At 41.7% G+C, this 20,616-nt stretch overlaps 1 protein-coding gene across 3 annotated transcripts in view; it reads right to left on the bottom strand.

Annotated features, from left to right (window-relative positions):
- The window catches only part of rbks (ribokinase), a 46,535-nt gene that overhangs the window by 17,158 nt on the left and 8,761 nt on the right, over positions 1-20,616 (bottom strand). For all 3 annotated transcript variants that reach the window (XM_011490797.3, XM_004082799.4, XM_020713786.1), the window contains exons 3-7: positions 18,313-18,445; positions 17,314-17,377; positions 16,895-16,957; positions 16,077-16,241; positions 7,496-7,587 (exon numbers count right to left, since the gene is read on the bottom strand). In XM_011490797.3, the coding sequence (XP_011489099.1) occupies positions 7,496-7,587; positions 16,077-16,241; positions 16,895-16,957; positions 17,314-17,377; positions 18,313-18,445 (517 nt within the window). The remainder of the gene's footprint in view (positions 1-7,495; positions 7,588-16,076; positions 16,242-16,894; positions 16,958-17,313; positions 17,378-18,312; positions 18,446-20,616) is intronic.

The following is a 20,616-nucleotide window of genomic DNA, read 5'->3' as shown; positions in this document are numbered from 1 at the left end:
ATCGGTTAGGAAGGTTAGAAATTCTAATTAAAGGGGGCGTAAAACCCCACACTGGCGTGGCATGCTAGGAGGGTAAATAACGGAAAACTCCAGAGGCAGATCCCATATCACATGGTGGGAAACAGGGCATCTTGAAGCTTCATTTTCTGATAGTTTTCTTTACAGAAATGCTTAGTTATTTCATTGAACAAACCTTGACTTCATAGTCTGGGCCTTCTTGCTGTTTTGTGTTACCAGTAAGTAATTATTAAACGTTGATCTTGGTCAGGGTGCCTCATAAAACAGTAAGTGAATGCATAACAGAGAAGCTCCAGCCAGCTTCACAAAAAGGACAAGGTCTTCAGGAATTTCCACACAGTGATGCTTTTTTTACACCCACTTCAATGAAGATGAGAGATTCTTTTTCTTTTAAAGAAGGGTCTTTCTGCTGATGGTTCTTTACAGCATGCATTTGCAGTAGGTTTACTCATCAACTCATCAAGAAAAGACTCAAAGGCTGTAGATTTGGATCTAACATAAGAAATAAAGCACCTGGATTTTGAAAAAAATACATTTTTGATGGCAATAACACAATTTAAACTAATAATTAATCCTAAGAATCTATGATTTACCGATTTAAAATATAACACTACAAGGAAGAGAAGATGGAAGTCATGCAGGCTCCTCTTTCACGACATTACCTTCTGTGTCTCAGAACTTGTGGAACTTTTTGAAAAATGCAACAGTGACTACCTTCACATGCACACCACATACTGCAGAAACACATGTTGGGTTTAGCTGGAATGTTTTTATTTATCCGTTTTTGGGCATTTTCTGAGTAATATGCTGTTAAAGACACTAGCGAGCAACACTGTGGCCTGTCAACAAGCGGTGCACGTTTTAAATTGGCATGACGTAACAGGCAGCGGTGTTACGATGACGCGGCAGTGGTGGAGTGTAAGAGGAGGAGCTACAGTAGAAAGTAAGGTTGTCGGTATGTTTACAGCATGACGATGAGAAACACTCTAATCCTAAAATCCCCCCTCTCCAAAAAATATAATATCTGCCTGTCTGAAGAGCCAGAACAGACGATTGACGGCAGGCAGTTGAAGAAATATCTGGACCATTAAGTTGACTGATCCAGTTTCTAAAACTCACAATAAACGAATGAGCAGATTTTTCTTTCCAAGAATATTGGTATATCTTTTATTTTACGTAGATAAATGCTACAATTGCTGCAAGTACTGTTTTCTTTGATATGGACGGAGAACGACAGCTTGAGAGTCAAACTCTTTTGTGTCAAAATCAAACACTTTACACGAGAGCTTGGATCATTGTGTAATATGTTCATTAGTCAAGTTCATTGACTGTAGGACTGGGTTGATTAAATCCATTAATAGAGCTTAATAAACTAATAATTTATCTATAAAAGTAGAGATCGACCCTTTATGCCTTTCCTTTTCTGGTGATCTAACGCATAACAGCAGTAAAGCAAAGGTCTGCTAGCTTGATGCTAACGTATAATGGAATTCCCAATTGGATGGCTAATGCTAACGCCCGGTTGACCTAAATATGCATTGCTTACTAAATGAACAGGTTTATACATTCACAGACATTTTACAAACCCTTTTATGGAAACGTTTTTTTTAAATGAACCATTTGTGATCTAAAGCACAGTTTTTGCTCAAATCTTCTAGAAAAAAAGAGTAAAGCTATAGTGCAAGCTCCACCTAGTGGCCAAACTGACCCGTCCTCCAGGATAGGCAGAACATAATGAACTGCACATTTTTGTAGAAGGTTGTCCGTTAGAGAAACCATGTCACACTGTATGGTGTTACCAATCTCATTGCTTCATTATTTCCCTAATAGATTTTAAAGTATGTGAACTGTATCAGATTAATATGAACATCTTCAATACATATATAGGTTATTTTTGTATACCGTGAGTCAAATCCATCCAGGTTCTGGTGAATTGAATCAAATCGATTCTGGAAATTATGGGTGATACCCAGTCCTAATTGACTGTATTTGAGAACTGGACTGAGTGAGTCCGACATCATCCATAGGAAATGGCTTACTGCTAGATCCAACCAAATATAGTCCATTTACAATTGCAATACGAATGTCACCATGTTAGAATCGGACAACATCAGTAAGCAGTGATCGGTCCGTGTTTGTGTGGAAATCACTCTCATAAGCGTGGGCTGGTTGGAAGGCCACACCCCTACTCTTTGAAAGTGGGATACATGAAATCTGTCAATTAAATATTTTGAATAGTGGACATGAAACCACGAACTTTTACATCTGATTGGTCAGTTTGTAATTTAAATAAGTTGCACTACAGGAAAAATATGGTGAAAAACGAGGATTGTCAAGAAAAGGTATCAGAGTAAGAGTGGTTGTTCTGACAAACACAATGGCTACGTTCACACTGCAGGGCTTAATGCTCAATTCGGATTTTTTGAAAAAATCTGATTTGTTTGCTAGACCGTTCACATTTCCAAGTAAATCCGAACTTTTGTGATCTCCAGTGTGACTGTGACACGACCCAAACGAGACCCGCATGCGCAGAAGCCAGAAGAATACTCAACGGTGAACGACGTCACTTGCTGTTTGCGGAGCAAACGTTAACAATGGATGTCAACAACAGTGTTGTCAAAAGCGGGGCTCTTTTTGTAATATTAAATTTATTTTCACGAAGGAGCAGCACAATTACAATCTTCTCATTTTAAGAAGGCAATGGAGTCGGGATCGTCTGTACCCACTGTAGTGGAAGAGGAATGTGTATGTGTTGGGGCCGCGCCCCCGCGTGTGTGTGTGTGTGTGTGCAAGCGCGTGCCGCGATAGAGAATAGGGGGGGGTAGCATGGGCGCGCATTCATGTTGTGTGTTACGGAGGAAGGAGGATAAAAAAGGATAATAAAAGAAGGTTTCTCCCAGAATAAATGCTATGGACTCTTTATTAACCCGTTTCTTGAGAATCTAAGGGTCAGAACAGGGAGGAGGAGGAGGATCGCCTCTGGTCCCCCGCGCTTCTGAGCACGGTGGAAAGGGGAGAAAGAAAAAAAAGTTATCGCGGTAAAGGTTCAACACCACGCTCTGCCATTTAGCTGGAAATTTTTTCAAAAACCGCCCAGTTGCGATAAGAGCCCTGGAGTTTGGCCTGAAAAGAGCGATCACCCCAAATATTAATCCAATCAGTGACCTCCCTTCCCTTCCACTGACTGGTCTCAGCAGCATCGTCCACCATGGTTGATGTTTACGTTCTCGTTCCCGCCTACTTCAACGCAAAATGATGACGTTTGTTGCGTGTCGATGACGTACGGTTCGGAATCAAGTCGCCTGGCCGGTCAGACGGCGGTCGCAATTGAAAAGAACGGCTACAATTCGGAATCAGGACGGCAAACCCACGGGGCCTGGGTCGCAATTGAAAAGATCGGATCTGTGTCATTCAGACTGTCATGAAAAGATCGGAATTGGGCCGCTTAGGGGCAAAAAATTCGGAATTGGGTCGTTTCAGCCTGCAGTGTGAACGTAGCCAATGACCCACCTCCTGTTTGGAATGCCGGGGGGGAGGAGTTACTCAGTCCAGTTCTCATATACAGTCAAAGGTCATGTCAACTTGATTCCAAAGAAGTTCTTAGTCGATATAGCTGTGTCCGTTGGGGAAGTGTTTTCCCACCAGACTGTTGGTTTGGACAGCACTGCCTGGTTTAGGTCTTTTAAACTCTGGTACAGAGCATACAAGTGAGTCCAAAACCACTGATCCATAGCTCAGACAACTAACACTGAACGGCAAATAACCCAAGACAAACAACAGACAGCTCAGCAGGGAGGTTACATACATGCAGATCAGGCTCTACAAATGAACAGCGGCAGCTACACACTACAAACTGCATCTTAGATCAACAAAAAAGGGAATGAATAACTCAATAAAAGCTATGTGCATTCTAAATAAATTAACTTTAAAAAACTAATTACCAATTCGCCCAATAAATCAATAAAACAGACAAATTAAAAATGTCAGTTCCCCCCTTTTCCTCTGTCCAAGTGGTTTGGTCCTGCTAATGATCTTCAGCATAAAAAGCAGCTCCAGCCTCAATCAGAACATTGGAGCAGGAAGACTCCACAGGTACAGATCCAGGAACCGGAGGTCCACAGCTAACTTAACTCCACAAAACCAAATCAGAAATGTAAAAACAAAAAAAGATCAAAGAACAAAAGTGAGGTTCATTAACATAAAGTTAACCTGGCTCTGGTAAAAATAAAAAAGGTTTATAGAATTCCTCAGTAAACCCTAAAATGAATTGCAATGAAACAATAAATGAAACGGGGAACAGCAGTTATCAGCAGACGCTAAAACAAAAGACAACCTCTTGTTGTCCTCAGCAGCTCTTGTTAGTGTGCATGAGCTGTCCGCTCGTAGCACTGGTAGTCCTTAGCTGGACATCAAAGATAACTCCACTGCCGTAAAGCATTTCAGCGTAGGACGTGGGCTGAAGATCAAAGGGCACCTGCACTTCGTCACGCTTAAGCCTCCTTTTAACCCCCTTCATCCCCGAGTGGGAGCACAAGGGCTCGCACCAACACGCACGCTCACCTGCAGTCGGAATGTGTGCCGGCGACGGCTCTGCCAGGGAAAACCGAGGCGCAGCTTGTGTTAAACAGAACGATACAATTCCAAAATAACATTTCACAGAGTATCTGTGCTTTTGGAGCCCGCAGCCACCCGGACGCCAGAGAAGAAAAAGAGCCGTTTTGTTAGTCATCAGCATCACACCAGGGCAGAGCAGGGAATCTGTCTAACTTCCTCAACACAGCGAGGAAAACGCTGCTCCCCTGATTCCTGCATGCTTACCACACAGAAACAGGAGGCCTTTTATTTTTTTTAACAAAAACAGTATAAGTCTTTTTTGTTCTATTCTACAAAAAAAAAAAAATTGAATCTAGACATTTTTTTATCCTGCTGTGAAAAATGTCCACTTAAAATATGGAATATGTATAAATAGAACAATAGAACAGGAGGATCGTTAATTTAAAAAAATGCAGTAAGAAACCATAAAGACGACAGTCAACAAAACTGTCAGGAACTAATTTAGGAGGAATTCATCTTCTTTCTGGGATGAACCATTACGGCCACCATGAAAGAAAAAGAAAGAACTATACAAGAATAATCTAGCAAAATTCAGAGAAAAAGGGCTATAATTATAAGACAAAATAGCTGTACAATTGTGAGGAATAAGTCATGCAATAGGAAAAAGTTCATACAATCTCAAGAGAAAAAAAATACAATTATAAAAAGTAATCATATATGAAGGAAGTCGTACAATTATAAGAAAAAATAATCATGCAATTCAGAGAAAAGTAGTAAAATGAGAAAAAAAGTCACACAATTATAAGAAAAAAAAGTCAAACTATGTTAAAACGTGCAATTAAAAATTAAAAATAACCCTAAGACAAAATAGTTGTACAATAATGAGAAAAAAGTTGAACAATTATAAGAGACAATTGTCGTGTAGTTATGAGGAAAAAAGTCATATGAGAAAAAAGTTGCACAATCAGAAAAATAATTTGAACAATAATTTTATAAGAAAAAGAACAGCTGTTCAACTATGAGGAAAAAAGTCATGCAATTATGAGAAAAAAAACAACAACATTTCACGAGTATAGTGTAATAAATTTATGATAGTTTTAATTTGACAAGAAAAAAGTCATCCGTTAGCGAAAATAAAGTTGGTAATTCATGAAAATAAAGTTGTACATTTACTAAAAATGGATAAAGTAGTGCAATTCTTGAGCAGTGTACTGCATGGTTCTTTTCATGCTGTCACAGATTTCTTCCATTTTTTATCAAAAAAATTGAGTGTAGAGCTGTACTGTGTTTGACTTTCATATTTGTAGATATTTTGTCATTTGAATCCCTTTAACCTTTTTTTTGTCGCTGGTGGAATATTTTTAGAGCTTTTTAAAGCGCCTGCATTTGTGGTGCAACATGAATACCCTCACAGCTACGGCATCCCTTCTGCTCAGGGAAAAAGGAGAAGACGTGCAGCGCTTTTGTCGACTCTCCCTTTCATGTTGCCACACCTGGTAATGCCACTTTGACACCCTGTATCACCATATCAAACAAGATCCCCTGTTGAAACTCATCCATTTCATCCCTGAGGGGTGGCGGGGTGGAGGGGGTGGCTGACTAAGTTAAAAAGCACATCTGCAGGGTTGTTGTTTAATGCCATTCCCTCCTCTGCATTCCCCCATGCTGCTCATCTGTCATTACCTGACAGTCAGCACTCGGGGAAGCCTGATGCAGCTCCTACAGTAAAAAGAGGAAGACTTCCAGCTTTTGGCGTCTTCTTCATGGAGTCACGATGAAGAATGAAAGATGCACTGAGGGTGTTGAGCTCAGAAACTCATTTTGTAATAAGACTCTTCCATCAGCTGTGGAAAAAGGGCTGAGGGCACGCCTCTCCTCTCTGACCTGCACAGGTGATTTTCATCAAACTGTCAGAGCGCCACAACAGGATTGGCAGGAAGTTGACACTTTCAGCAAAGCAAAAATCACTTTAGGTTAAAAAAAATGTGATAAATGCAACTAAAAAATACTTAAATATTCGAATTTTCTAAATAAATGTCAACTTTAGAATTATCATAGTATTTCTTTGACATTTCCTGTAAGGATAATAACAATTTTAAAGCTGTGAGATGTTTTAGGCAGAACCATTTCACATACAGGTGTCAGGCAGCACACGTATACTCAGTTCAGTTGGATTAGTGAAAGTGTAGAGACCACGCTGCCACTGTTCAAATCCAAACTCAAGAGTTATCTCTTCAAACAATCATACAGTTAATCCATTCAGTTAACACAACCTCATTTGTCCGTTTTTCTATCCTGTTTTTATGTCTTTATGTTTACTCATCATTGCTTGATTGACAACTTCTCAATCTGAAAATGCCTTCTTCTTGATGAGAAAATGAGCGGGTCTAAACGAAAATTTGTTGAAATTTTTTTTCATGCTACATGTAAAAGTCTTTGTTCTTAAAGCCAACAGATTATAGCCCCCCACCCCCACCCCCCACCTTCTAGCTGCTGTCATGTTAACAGTAGCTTGCAGCTCCAGAATGCAGAAGGAAGAACGGCATGAAAAAGCTTAAGCAGGGCGTTGCTTGCGGGGCGGTCGCCCGTGTCAGGCGGTCGCACGTGCTCGGGCCCGCTAAATGCTACTTGTAGCTTTAGATCTATCCTGTTTTTTATCCTGTTTTTATGTCTTTATGTTTACTCATGTTTTACTCTGATAATCTCTTATTGATGTTTTATTCTGTTTTTCTGATCTTTAACCTTGTACAGCGACCTTGCCCAGAATTTCTACAAATACTCCACTAATGTTGGCTGAAACAAAAACCCACATTACCCTCTATTTATTAAAGGTCTTAGAGGCTACTCATGAAAAAATCTGTTAAAGTTATATTGTGTGTGTGTGTGTGTGTGACTGTGTGTGTGTCTGTGTGTGACTCATCACCTCAGACTCATTACAGCAAAACACATCTGAGACTGTGTAGAAATTGCAGTCCAAATCAGAGATGGCGGGTGCTGGGTTGAAAACCGTCTTTACTGCAACAAAAAAAACATTTTTCTTCATCTTAAACAGCAGCAATCATAATGTACTGGACACAGAAAAACATTAACACACATTTTTAGATGGAATTGTAAAGGTGTCAGCCCTCAGAGCCTTGAAACGGACTCGCATGGAAAAATATGCTCCAATTTTGTTTTTGCAAAGGCAAAAGTTTGAAAAAACCGAAAGGGACAAGAATGAGGAAAAAAAAACTCAAATTACAGGATGCAAAAGAGGATTAAACCATGATGTGTTGGATCCAAAATTAAACAACTGAATTACACTTTTCTAAATCAATTATTGATCTTTTTAAATCTGCAAGTGAACACAAAATAATCCAAACATATTTATTGTAATTGTTTTAATGCAAGTTATATAAGTTAGGAACTGACTAATCTGATGCCTCAACAGGAGTGTGAGATTTTGCGTCCAATGTTTAAAAAGTTTGATTGACAGATTCTCCCCAGGCCGCTTTCAGTGGACGGTAAGGGGTCTGCACGTCCAATAAGCTCACCCTTGATTGGCGAAAGTGGTTACCATATTGGTTACCATAGAAACGTTGACTCAGTCCAAATTGGTTCAATCACTGCCAACTGCCGACGTCTGGGGTTCCAATATGCTGGTGCCAGTAAAAATATATATATTTTTGACTGAATTGACTTCATTTGGTTGGATCCAAAAGTAAGCCATATTAATGGGTGCTGTATAAAATCGATTAATGGATCTGAATCGATCCAAGTTTAATAGATCAATAATTGATCCATAAAGGTAGACATCAATCTTTCATGCCTTTCCTTTTCCGGTGATCTAACGCAAAACAGCAGTAGAGCCAAAGCCTGCTAGCTTTATGCTAACGTATAATTGAATTTCCTATAGGACGGCGAATGCTAACGCTAGGTCGACCTAAATAAACATTGCTGACTAAATGAACAGCTTTATATCCTCTCAGACATGAATTTTTCAAACTCTTTTAAGGAAACATTTATTTTAAAGTAACCATTTGTGGTTTAAAGCACCTTTTTCTTTATCAGTAAATCTTCTGGAATAAAGTGTAATGCTATAAAATGAGCTTCATCTAATGGCCAATCTGAAACGCCTCCAGGAGAGGCAAAACATAAGGATCTATTTGGATCAGATGGTTGTGACTATCTTCAAACATATATATTGTTCATGTTTTTCTATACAAATATGCATAAATGTGTAATCCATGTAAATTAGATCAAAAAAATAAAAAAACAGACTCTGGTGCATCGAATTGAATTGATTCTGGAAATGATTGGTGATACCCAGCAGTCCTAGTGACGTCACACTCACTCAGTCCAGTTCTCATTTGCAGTCAGTAGCTGTTACTTGTGTTTATGATGATGAGTTTATTTTTATTGCTATTTGTACATTTTATTTTCTGTTTTTAACCTTTTTTAAAAACATATGTTTAGCCATTAATATACTTCCTAGGTCAGGTCATTTGGAAGCCACAAGACTTTTTTTTAATATATATTTTCTTCCTCTAAATAAACAATAGACTGTTGTTGCCTAAACCAAATCCTATGCATTTTTTTCTTTCTTTTTATGTGAAAGAGTCCGTACCCTATCCGTGTGTGGGTGTTGTAACTCTCACTATATACGAAGGAGCACAGAAAAAGCAGGAGTTTGTCAGAAGAAAACCTCTGTGTGTGTGTGTGTTGCAAATGCCTGCCTCATGCATATTAATGAGCAGAGAGCATTAATGCATTTAATAGCATGATGTTATGTTTATGTGAGGATGAGACCAGCCCCACATCCACTCTGATTTCTCTGTGTGCTAAGTAAAGCCTCTCATCCAGGGAAACATGTACAGATCCATGCTGGTGACATCAAAGCCTGTGCTTCGTGTGTTTGCGTGAGTACGATAGGGAGCAGCTGGGCGGGTTTGCGAAGGGTTTGGGCCACCTGGCGCTTTGAGGTGGATGCTGGCTCCTCACGAGAACCATTTCTCTTTTTCAAACTGTTGCAGTATATCTACTGGACGTTTTCTAGTCAGCCACAGACATGTGAACCAGAGTACATCGCTGCTCGTATCACATTAGTGTTCAGTATTTCACATCCATACAGCTTCTTCTCTTTAGGATAAAAAAAAGTACAATACATTTTTTGGGGTTTATTTTATTATCATCTCCTTTGTGACCTTTCAACTGACATGTGTCTAAAGATCAATCGTGAAGACCATGGGTCATGACTGAAAGAACGATGTCCCGAATACAAGCGGCTGAAATGAGCTTCCTCCTTAGGGTGGCGGGGCGCTCCCTTAAGGCCTGTTCACACCGGGACGAATTTCGCCGGCGATTTTCGCCGACGTTTAACGCCTCGTGACTAAACAAAGGGCACCAATGAGAGTGTGCACACCGAGGCGAAAAAACGGCAAGCGCCAAAGCGTCAAAAAAAAAAAAACGCCTCGGGTTCGTTTTTTTTTTTCGACGCGTCGCGTCGAAATCTACTCGACCAATGAGAATGGCGCTTTTGCACACGTGTCTGGAGCTTCTGAAGTTACAGTAAAACACAACTTGGGGGCGCTCAAACACAAAACTGCCTTGCTGAGCACACATACCAGCAAAGAAGTTAGACGCCAAGTAGCGTCTACACTGCCGCGAAGAAATAATGACGGACATTCTTAAATATCCCCTTACCAAGTACCAGTTGGAGCTACTGGTGCTTGAAATATTCATGTTTTCTTTGTATGATTCTGAAAAGCGCGTAAATACTTGCTCTCTTGCTCTCAATCGTAAAGTTGCGCAGCGCCACCTTGTGTACAGGAGTATTTCTGTTTACATTAAGCGCCATCTAATGTCAGGGAAGGAAATTGCATGTTCGCTCGGCTCATCGTCAGCGAAAATCGCCTGGGTGTGAACACAAAAGACGTGGCGAAAAACGCTGGCGAATAACGCCTGGCGAATATTCGTCCCGGTGTGTACGGGCCTTTAGAGATAGGGGGAGAAGCTCGGTCACCCGCGGAGAGCTCGGAGTAGAACCGCTTCTCCTCCACATCAAAAGGATCCAGTTGAGGTGGCTCGGGCATCTAGTCCGGATGCCTCCTGGACGCCTCCATGGGGAGGTGTTCAGGGCATGTCCCACTGGGCGGAGGCCCCGGGGAAGACCCAGGACACGCTGGAGAGACTATGTTGGTCGGCTGGCCTGGGAACACCTTGGGGTCCCCCCAGAGGAAAGTGGCTGGGGCGAGGGAAGTCGGGGCATCTCTTCTTAGACTGCTGCCCCCCTGACCAAGTCCCGGATAAGCGGAGGAAGATGGATATACAACCCTCCACCGGGAACCCAAAAACCTGCAGCACCTATATCAATATATATATATTATATATACCGTAAATTCCGGGTTATAAAGCGCACCCGATTACAAGCCGCACCCACCTATTTTAACGTGCTTAAATATTTTTGTACATACACAAGCCGCATCAGTATACAAGCCGCTGCCTCGACAAAGCGCATCCTGACTACCAGAGTGTGCATGGCTCATTACCACACTGTGGGCAGGTACTGGCCTTGTCTCAAGCTCATGTATCTAATTACACCCACATCTGAAACAGCATGGACCTCTATTCTGTTCACAAGTTCCTCAGTTATGGGTTTTTTTATTTGATTTTTTTTAATTTTTTTTAACTTATTGACAAACTAGGTATCATACATAAAATTACAAACAGTAACCATATAATCAACATTACATCCCTCAGTTATGATGAGGAAATTTACATCCGCGATCCCCCATTTCCCATGAGTCTTAGGGGCTAAAGGCGGGGCCAACGCCCGGCTCGCCACACTGTTGTTCGTGTTTAAGAATGAGCAAGGAGCAGCAGTGCATGGAGGGGTGAAAAGGAACAGCTCTCCTTCCACTTGTGTCGCGGCAGCATTATGGTACTAACGGGGCTGGTTAAAAAACATCAGTAAAATACCGCGCGCCTCAGCGCGATACGCGCGCCTCAGCGCAGCGCGTTCGTCAGAAGCTTCCTTTCACAACAAACACTTGTTGCTCCCCGGACGCCTCTGCGCTCCGCGCTCGCCAAGCGGGCTCCTTGTCTCCCCTTCCTATCCGAAAAGCTCACACGGCGGCTGTGAGCTTTTCAATGCAAAATTCCGCTCAGTCAGAAACCGTAAATACGACCAAATGGATTTGTGTTTCCAGTCGTGTCCCGACAAAATAAAGGCTGATGTTATTCACACATATTTACGTGCAGCCAGCCGAGTCACTATGACTCAGAGGTAAATACACTTCTGAGCATGCGCTGTTCTCTCCGTCACGCAGCTGACCGGCATTTCCATTTACTGATGGGGGATTTTTTCACGCTGCTTTTAACGATTGCTTTTAACTTGAAAGCTTTATCATATTGTAGCGGCGATCAAGTGCACGTTGGGTCTAATGGCACCAAAGGATTCTGGGATGCGGCCGGGCATGCGTGTTTCTTTTTGTTGAACCATGACTGAAGTGTCTAAGACCTGAAGTGACCTCCATGCTGTTTGGCTGCTCAGAGGTGTGTTAAAAAAAATGACTTGTGCTTGGTGGTGGGTGGCGCATACAAAACCATTCACCGAGCCCGAATGTACGTACATGGCGGCCGCCAATCAAATCCATAAACTAGCCGCGTCACAGAATAAGCCGCAGGGCTGTGAGCGCAGGAAAAAAGTAGCGGCTTGTAGTCCGGAAATTACGGTATATATATATAATATATGTCAACACCCCGTGTGGGTGCTTGCAAATGAGGCTATACGTAGAAGGTATGTGTGTATGACAGACTTATTTGGTATTATCTCTGTGTTGGTGTACATTCTACTCAGATTGACTTTTCTGTCTGATGTTTTCCTGACTCTCAGAGCCCTCATCTGTCGTTTTGAGAGTGTTGATTTGAGAAACTTGGAGAATGTTGCAACTGATGCACACTCTGAACTTCTTTTTTGTGTCTTGATAAACTGATTGGATTGGTTTACGACAACAACTTCTTTTTGTTTGGTTTTTAAGCTATGGGGGTGGTTGGGTTGGTGGGGGTGGGGGTGGGGGGTTGAGAGGGGCCTTTTGTGTCTCTGAAGGAAAGGTTCAAAAAATTACCACTTTAATCTTTTGTTGAACTCCCTAAAAACCTTCTCTGTTGTCTGAAAATGTCAGTTTTAATTGCTGAAAGGCCCACTGATGACTGAGTTAACAGCCAATGTCAAACACACAGACCAAGCGATGGTGAGTTTACGATCAGTGAGAACAGCTTTATGTGGAAACTGGCAGAAGCTGCAGAGCAGCTAAAGGGAGACACTCAGGAATCTGCATATTTTAAACTTTACCTTGTGTATACTATTTTAGGCTCTTTATTTTTTGGGGTGTGTAAAACCACATGAACTTCATCTGGAACTTTGGGCTTTTTCTGGTCAAGGGTTGATAGTCTAGTTATGAGTAAGGTAACTGTGTCAGAGTCTTTTTTTTTAAAGGAAACATGGATGTGAACTAAACCCACATGCACACTTCTACATGCAGACACAATCCTCCATCATCACACAAAGGTATGAGTCACCAGTGCATATGTAAAATGGCTTTAAGAGGCTCTAATTGCATCTGGTCAGAAATCTAACAGCAAATTATTTCCGTTATCATTAAGTGATAACGGAAGATGGCTGAAAGCAAAAGCTAAACAGTTTCCTATGTTTCTAGAAGTCCAATCCTTTCCCAACACTAAAGCAGTTCTGCATACAAAAGCCTTTGGAAAGAACAAACTTTTATTTCGAGGTTATCGGGGCCGCAAGAGATGTGCTATTCACAGAGTGTGCTGCTAGATGGTGACATTTACGCAATATAAGTGGCGCTTCACCCCCGCGTCATTAAAACCCATTAACACCCAATCCTTCTGCACAACTTCATTTACGCAATGCTCTGGTGCGGCAGTGCCAAGGTTTCATCTTTGCCAACCCCCCCCCCATCTCTTTTCATGCCGAGCTGGAGCCCATGGTCGACCCCGTGAAGTGGGGGCTCAGGGAAGTAGGATGGTGCTCAGAGAGGCCATCTGGGTACCCCATCTGCAGCAGAACTGTGGCTGTGACGATCGCGCTGGCAGCCTGTTGCGAGTGATTGTGGACAACAGGCCATGAAGACATGAGCAAGAGGCTCCCCAGACGTCTGGAATGACGTGAAGGCCTGCTAATAATAGGATGATTATCTCACTAACCTAGTTTTGAAATCAAGGTAGTGGAAGGAAGGGGAGGGCAGTTGTCTCTAAATGGAGATTTTGCTGGTGAAACTGTGTCCATGTCCTCTATGGGACAAAATCTTTGACATTCTGACCAATATGTGAGAGAGACAGAAAGACAACAAGCGCTTAGCCTATATCTCCAAATCCAACATTTTAATATAAATGTTCTCTAAAACCGGCTAAAAGTAAAACCGGCTAAAAGTAAAACTGGAGGGAACAATTGACTAATTGACTCCTCCCCCCTGGCGTTTCAAACAGGGAGTATCAGCTGGTGGATAATCAAAGGCTGTGTCTGAATTCCCACACTAACCCCTAGATAGTTTCACGAAGTGAAAATCAAACTGATATGAGTGTTTTGCGATGACCACTGAAGTTGAAAACGTTTTTTAATTTACATAAGTTTTCTTTGCAGAAATTGCCTAGACGCAATGCATTGTGGTCTATTTTCGCCAATATAGTGTGCATCGGCACCCTTGTTTTTTGCAAAGACTTTTGAAAATTTCTGGGGCACTCAATTTTGGAATTGTAGATTTGGACAGGTCTGCACAACTGCGAACGCACTATATTGTGCACTATACATGTATGAAGAACATTAAGCTTAAAATTGCATTTCTGAGTATTTCTTTATTCAAATTAAATGGAAAAAGTCAACAACTGTTTCTCACAAGTTTATTAAGGCGTCAACTTCAAACCTGTCTTTAGTTGGATTGGGGATATATTTTAGAACACCCGCCATTATATAACAGACCTTACATTTGAAATATATTGTTTTTGTCCAATTGGGTTTCATGTTTTTCTCTAAGCTAACCCTGTTGCCTTCATATCATACTGTCTTTAATACCTGTGAGTTGCGTCATCCATCTATTCCACAATCGATTCTGCAATCCAAATATAGCCAACTGGGATATGAATGAGAATGAGGGCAAATGTAGTTTCTGCCTTGCTATTTTGTTTTGAGGGTTTTGCAACAGACTGAGAAGACAGATGGAGTGCAAGGAAAGAAATAATAGTGCAGAGAATGGGCGGAGAAACGTCTTTGGACCTTTTGGTCCTGTTTGTGGGATGAATTTTCTCCACCATACCACCAACCTCTGGCAGTTTGGACAGGCTGATGAATAAGGTCAGTCTGTTGAAGCATTTTTTTGTTGTGTTGAGGAAGGAAACAAGCAGAAATGACTACATCTGATGCTACATTCGCAGAAAAAGAGGTTCAAATGACCATTTCCAATGAAAAGTCAAGGTAAACGCATGTATATGTGTATTTCGGGCTTCCGCATTCAAAACTATTGCGTTCATGCGTTGCTACGCGAGTTTTTATGTCAAAAATTAGAATTGTGAATGTGTCCGACTGGAGTTATATGACACCAAGTCTTTATAGATCAGAATAGAGCAGTGAAAGAAAAAGCCAGGAGCAAGATTCACAAGATTCGCAACCGCTTCGACATTTATCTTCCAATTGCAGGTACATGCACTGGTTTCGGGTAAGGACTAGACCTATGCGAACACTGCTGGTTTTTGTACCCACTAAAAGCGGGTAGAAAAACCTACGTTCAGTGTGTTCTTGAATCAACCACACATGCCCGAATGTATGTAATATGACGGACAGCTAACATTACACGTTGTAGAGATGAAGACAGAAAACGAATGACTGACTGATGGGTTCACCACTTGAAGAAGCCTGGAGCTTTGTAAATACATCTTTTTTCCCCAAAACAGTGTGGAAGAGACACATGTTTAAAAGATGAAAGGAAAAGTGTAGAAGACGATGGTGGGAGCAGCTATGTTGTTGCTTTAGACTCTGATGCAGAGACCGGAGGCAGAGCTGGAGGTAGCAGAGATGAAGATGTTGAGAGTCTCTTTGGGAGAGACCAGGAAGGAAAGGATCAGGAATGAATCCATCAAAGGAACTGATCATGATAAACGTTTTGGAGATAAATGCAGGGAACGGTATTGAGACTGTTTGAGAGGAGGAACAGTGATGATGTTGGTAAGGTTGAGGCTGAGGTTGGAGCTGCCAGGAATGACGTCTAGAGGAAGACCAAAGAGGAGCTGCATGGATGCAGTAGTGGACATTAAGATAGTTGGGATACGGGTGAGTCAGAAAGTTACAGAGCATAGTGTTGAATGATGGAAGACATAGGCAACCATAACCCAGCATCCCAGATACTCAAATAGGCTTTAGATTGTGTAGAAATAGTATGGATTGATGGATTAAATACTTTCACTGCCTAAAACCACAAATGTCCTGTAGACGTAAGCCATCAACAACTAACCTTTGTGTTCCCGAGCCATTTGCAGAGCCTGTAAGGATGTCTGTGGATTGATCTCCAGCTGACAAAGCAACACTTTAGCTCTTCTGATGGCTGGTAGCGCCTCCTGTAGCTCTTCTTTTCCCAGCAGCATATTGGCACCAGCCACAATCACAATTGCATTTTCACCTTCCCATGGACACCCAAAGGGGATTTGAGGACAAAACAGAGGTACTTGATCAAAAGGAGACTCCAAAAAACTATACATTTTTGACACTTAACATAAGACACTGTTGTTCTTTGACACCAGTTTTAGTTTAAAAAGTTATGAAACATGTTTCATTTACTATTCTTTTACTAGGTGTGATAAAAGACATCAAGTCATCACGCAAATTAAACAGTGATAGCCCTTTTCTAACAATGCGTGACTTTTGTATAGGTTTTCAAAAATAAAAACGATTTTTAACCCTGTAACACCAGAGTTTTAATTCCGGCAGATTCTGAAGCGGAGAAAAAGAGCTTGTCCACAAAACACGCTTGTGTAATTTAGGCGTCACCGGTGACATCTCAGGTGTTAAAGGGTTAAACTACTGAACTTAAATGGAGTAGCTATTTATGACTAAATTGAACACTAAACTAGACTAATATTACAAAAAAGAATAGTTTGAATGGTTTCCTTGAAATCAGGGCCAGGATCCAGTACTCTGTCTGACTTAGCCTGTCGTCCCTCTAAGGGCGGATCTGAATGTTTGGGTGCACTGTTTGTTCACGCCTGGATGTTTTTCTGTATCTCTGAGGGTTTGAGTTCTCATCATTCGTCAGTGTCAGTGTTCAGCTGTTACCTTCTTTATTTACGATGATGGAAGCTGCTCCTGTAGCTTCATCACTGGTCTGCGAGACGAAGTCTTAAGAAAGAAGAAAACAAGACAAAAACAGTTAAAAAAGATTTCATTTTCAACCTACAAGGATCCCTTTGTACTTGGTCAAAATTTTGTCACATATCCATAAATATGTCAATGTACTTACTCCAATTTATCATGTGGAGTGCATTAGTCTGTGTACACTTACCTTTCCCAGCCTTTAAAAAGCAACAACTAAACAAAAGGTTTGGCAATAATTGGCTTAAACAAAGGAACTACTTGTCAGTGTGTCCAAATGCTGGAAGTAACTAAAAAAAACAATGCTCTAAATGTGTAGCTTTCACCTTGCACCAATAAATGGCCTGCGGTTTAGCATGTTGTGCAGAACCCCTCCTTCTTACCTGTGAGTACTTCATTGTCCTTGAAATTCTGGATGTAATTGTTTCCAAAGAAGTCTTTACCAACCTGGAAGATATCGAAGGCAAAACAATTTCAGCAAAGAGAGTGTCAAGCGGGGTCAGACTTGGTTAGCGGCAACTTTTGAAAAGTGGTGTTCTCAAATCTCAGTAGTGTTGGATTTTCGTGTGCCCTGCCAGCATACTGGCATGGTGCCGCCGTCAAAAATGTGCAGGAACGAACACACAAAGCCAATAGACGCACACACGAGGAAACACACGACCAGCTGCGCCAAGCCTTGAAGACACAATAACCCGCATTCACGCCTCTTCAAGCCTAACTCACAATTGTTTCTATTCCCACCTTCCTCTCTTCTTCCTGTACGCTTTGGGATGTCCACATCTGTAGCTACTTTGGGTTGTGGAAGGGGTCCCTACCTTGCCCCGAGGCATCGACTTCGAACCCACGCTTTCCAAAATAAACGTGCCAAAATGCGGGCACTTCTCGCTGCGTGTGATAGCGGGTTGGATGGTATTGGCTGCTTGGCCCCAATCTCTTTGAAGAATGGCCTTTCGTCTTGGATGTTTTTGACAAGCCCGGGTGTCTATTTTTGGGTTTTCCCCATGCCCGAAGAGCTCTTCCTGCACTAGGTTCTTATCGATCAGGCCTCTTTGTTCTGAGAGAGGTGGGGCTTTGGTGCTTTAGTGCTTCGGCTTAAAGGCCATGCTGAGCGTACTGATTGGAGACTCAGGGTTGTATCGTATGGGAATAGGTTTGTTTGAAGGCATGAAAGCGTGGGTGGGCATATGCATGTGCTATGGTATTGATCAAGAAAAAAAATAATGCATAGAGTGTTGATGTAAAACAGCTGAAGTGCAAAAAGGTTTTAGAGTTGTCAACTAGTTGAAAAACCATGGTGGGACAAGTCAAAGACCGGACAAGAACCTTCTTCTAACAAAAATCCTGATGGACCAACCCAAACGGACCTCCACCTCCGCTCATACCTTGCAGATCATGGCAGTTTTAACCCCCAGCCGGGCAGCCTGTATGCACTGGTTGGCTCCTTTTCCTCCAAAGCCAATGAAGAATTTATGGCCATGAATGGTCTCGCCGGCCTTGGGCAGCCTGGGTGCCTGGCTAAGACAAAGAATAACAAGAGTTTTTAGACTGTATGTTTGCCCAGGAGCCCTTGAAATCTTCAAACATGCACCCAATGAACTGGCTTTGAACCTATGCTAAAGCATATGCATATGTATGTATGTACATGTGTGTTTCCTGAATTTGATTACTTTTTATCTTTTATCCTATTTTTAATCCTATGGCATTTTTGTTGTCTGGGGACTTTGAATATTTTGTTTTGAATAAATGAATAAATTTAACTTTGACCCCCACTTCAGGATTCTATCACTTCACAAAGAAAAAGAAGAAAGTATAAATATTTGACCGTAACAGCTTAAATACTGACTTTATATGAGAACAAACATCTTACATTAGTCAAGAATTGTGCTAAACATTAAAAAGAGGTTAGCTTTTTTGTCAAGCAGTCAATTTCGGGTTTTTACTCTATAGAAAAGTTAACTATTTCCCCAAAAACAAGAAACAGAAATGCTTGAAGTCCTTACTGTATTTATTTTTTTTACTTAAGTTTAAAACAATCAAAAGCCACAGAGTTTATAATCCATCAGACCAATAATCCTAAAACTTTCAAATGATGCAACTGGTTAGTCAGATGTCTCAACGCTCGTTGTGGTGGTAATGTCTGACTCATGAGGGCTCGTCAAGTCCTACCAGGCCTAGAGGCTGATGTGCCACAGGTGGCTGCGATGCAATTATGTAGCCTCCAATTGTAAAGCGGGAACAGAGCGTGAGTAACAGGAGGGAGAGACGACAGACGGCCTCATGGTAAATGTCAGAACTCTGTGGTTTGGCTCCGGGCCCCGCTGGCCTGAGGCCAGAAGTCTGCGGGTGGCAAAATGTTGTCATAAAGTTGTTTTTACCCTTTTGTTGGCCTTCCTCTGGCTTGTGTGTTACTGTGCTTGTGGCAGGTGTGCCATTACAGTAAGTTTGCTCAATCCCAGGATTTCCAGTAACCCAATAGTGTTGTTAAAAATGCTGCTGTGTTTAAACCAGCATGTGCAAAGACTGAAACTAGGTTGAGTGAGGCTAAGAAGGGGCCAAACGGAAAGAGTTTCTACTGAAAAATACACATTTGACCTATTTTAACGGCTTGGAGGAGTATGTCTTGTGAGGGTAAAACTATTCCCATCATCCTCATGCACAAAACATTAAGTGCAAGTAGAACTGGAAACACTCAAATCCAATACTATGTAATACTATGACTATGTAATCCAATCCATAACATTTTGCAGCCTTTCTTCTATGTTTAGGCTTAACTGTAGTTAATTTTTGACAAATATGATTTTTTTTTTGAAAGCTTCGTGTCAACAACTTTGGCCGTCTAGACAACAACTGTCATGAAGTAGATTTATAATACACACTAAACAAAAGTGTTAGTCATGGAGGGTAAACATTTGGCTGACGGCCACCTGAAGCTGGATAACTGACAAGTAGCATAAACAGATTTCTAAATTCTTGAATAAACTTCACCCACGCCTCATCAAGCCCTGACAGACACTTGGCTATTGTTGTGTGTTGCAAGTGTTCAGAGCAAACAGAGCAGATTTGTGCGAAAGTGCAGCATCAGTGCGTGTTCTCCCACAGAACCAAAAGGCCCAAACAGGTGGTCTGTGACGCCACATGTTTGCTTTCAGGCTTTCAGGCTGCGTCTCCATTCCCTCCTGTCCAGCTCAGCTTCTGGTGAGCAACAGAAAACCACAGTGAAATGTTTTCTCCATGATACAACCCTTTTATTTCAGCTCTGAACCATCAAAGTGGAGAGCATTTTGAATCTTTTACATGGAGTTTTGCTGGAGATGGAGCTCAACAGGGCAGGTTGTTGACCTACAGCTCTTTTTTTCCAGGTGGATGACGGAAATATTTCGGTTTGTCCGGTCTTTCTGTCCATACAAACACAGCTTCAGCCGCTGCTCTTCCTGGAAAATCCAAAGAGGTCTGAACAAAGCCCAGATGGGGCAAGGACGCCGTGCCGCACAGGAACACGGAGCGCCGTTTCACCAACAAAAGGTGAACGTGTGGGTGCAGACAACAGCGGTCAAAAACAGCAGCTTACACGACACCAGTGAAGCCGCTCCGTGTCGGATTTGCTGCTCATTTAAATGTATTTTATTCAGGATCGGCCAGTTGCTGCCTCACAGCGCGTTTAACTGAACCAATCCTTGAGAAAAGGC

The sequence above is a fragment of the Oryzias latipes genome, chromosome 22 (genome assembly GCF_002234675.1).
Source record: "Oryzias latipes chromosome 22, ASM223467v1".
In the NCBI taxonomy this organism is placed as follows: domain Eukaryota; kingdom Metazoa; phylum Chordata; class Actinopteri; order Beloniformes; family Adrianichthyidae; genus Oryzias; species Oryzias latipes.
The sequence above is the reverse complement of the archived record's forward strand: the minus strand, read 5'-3'. Positions and strand labels throughout refer to the sequence as shown.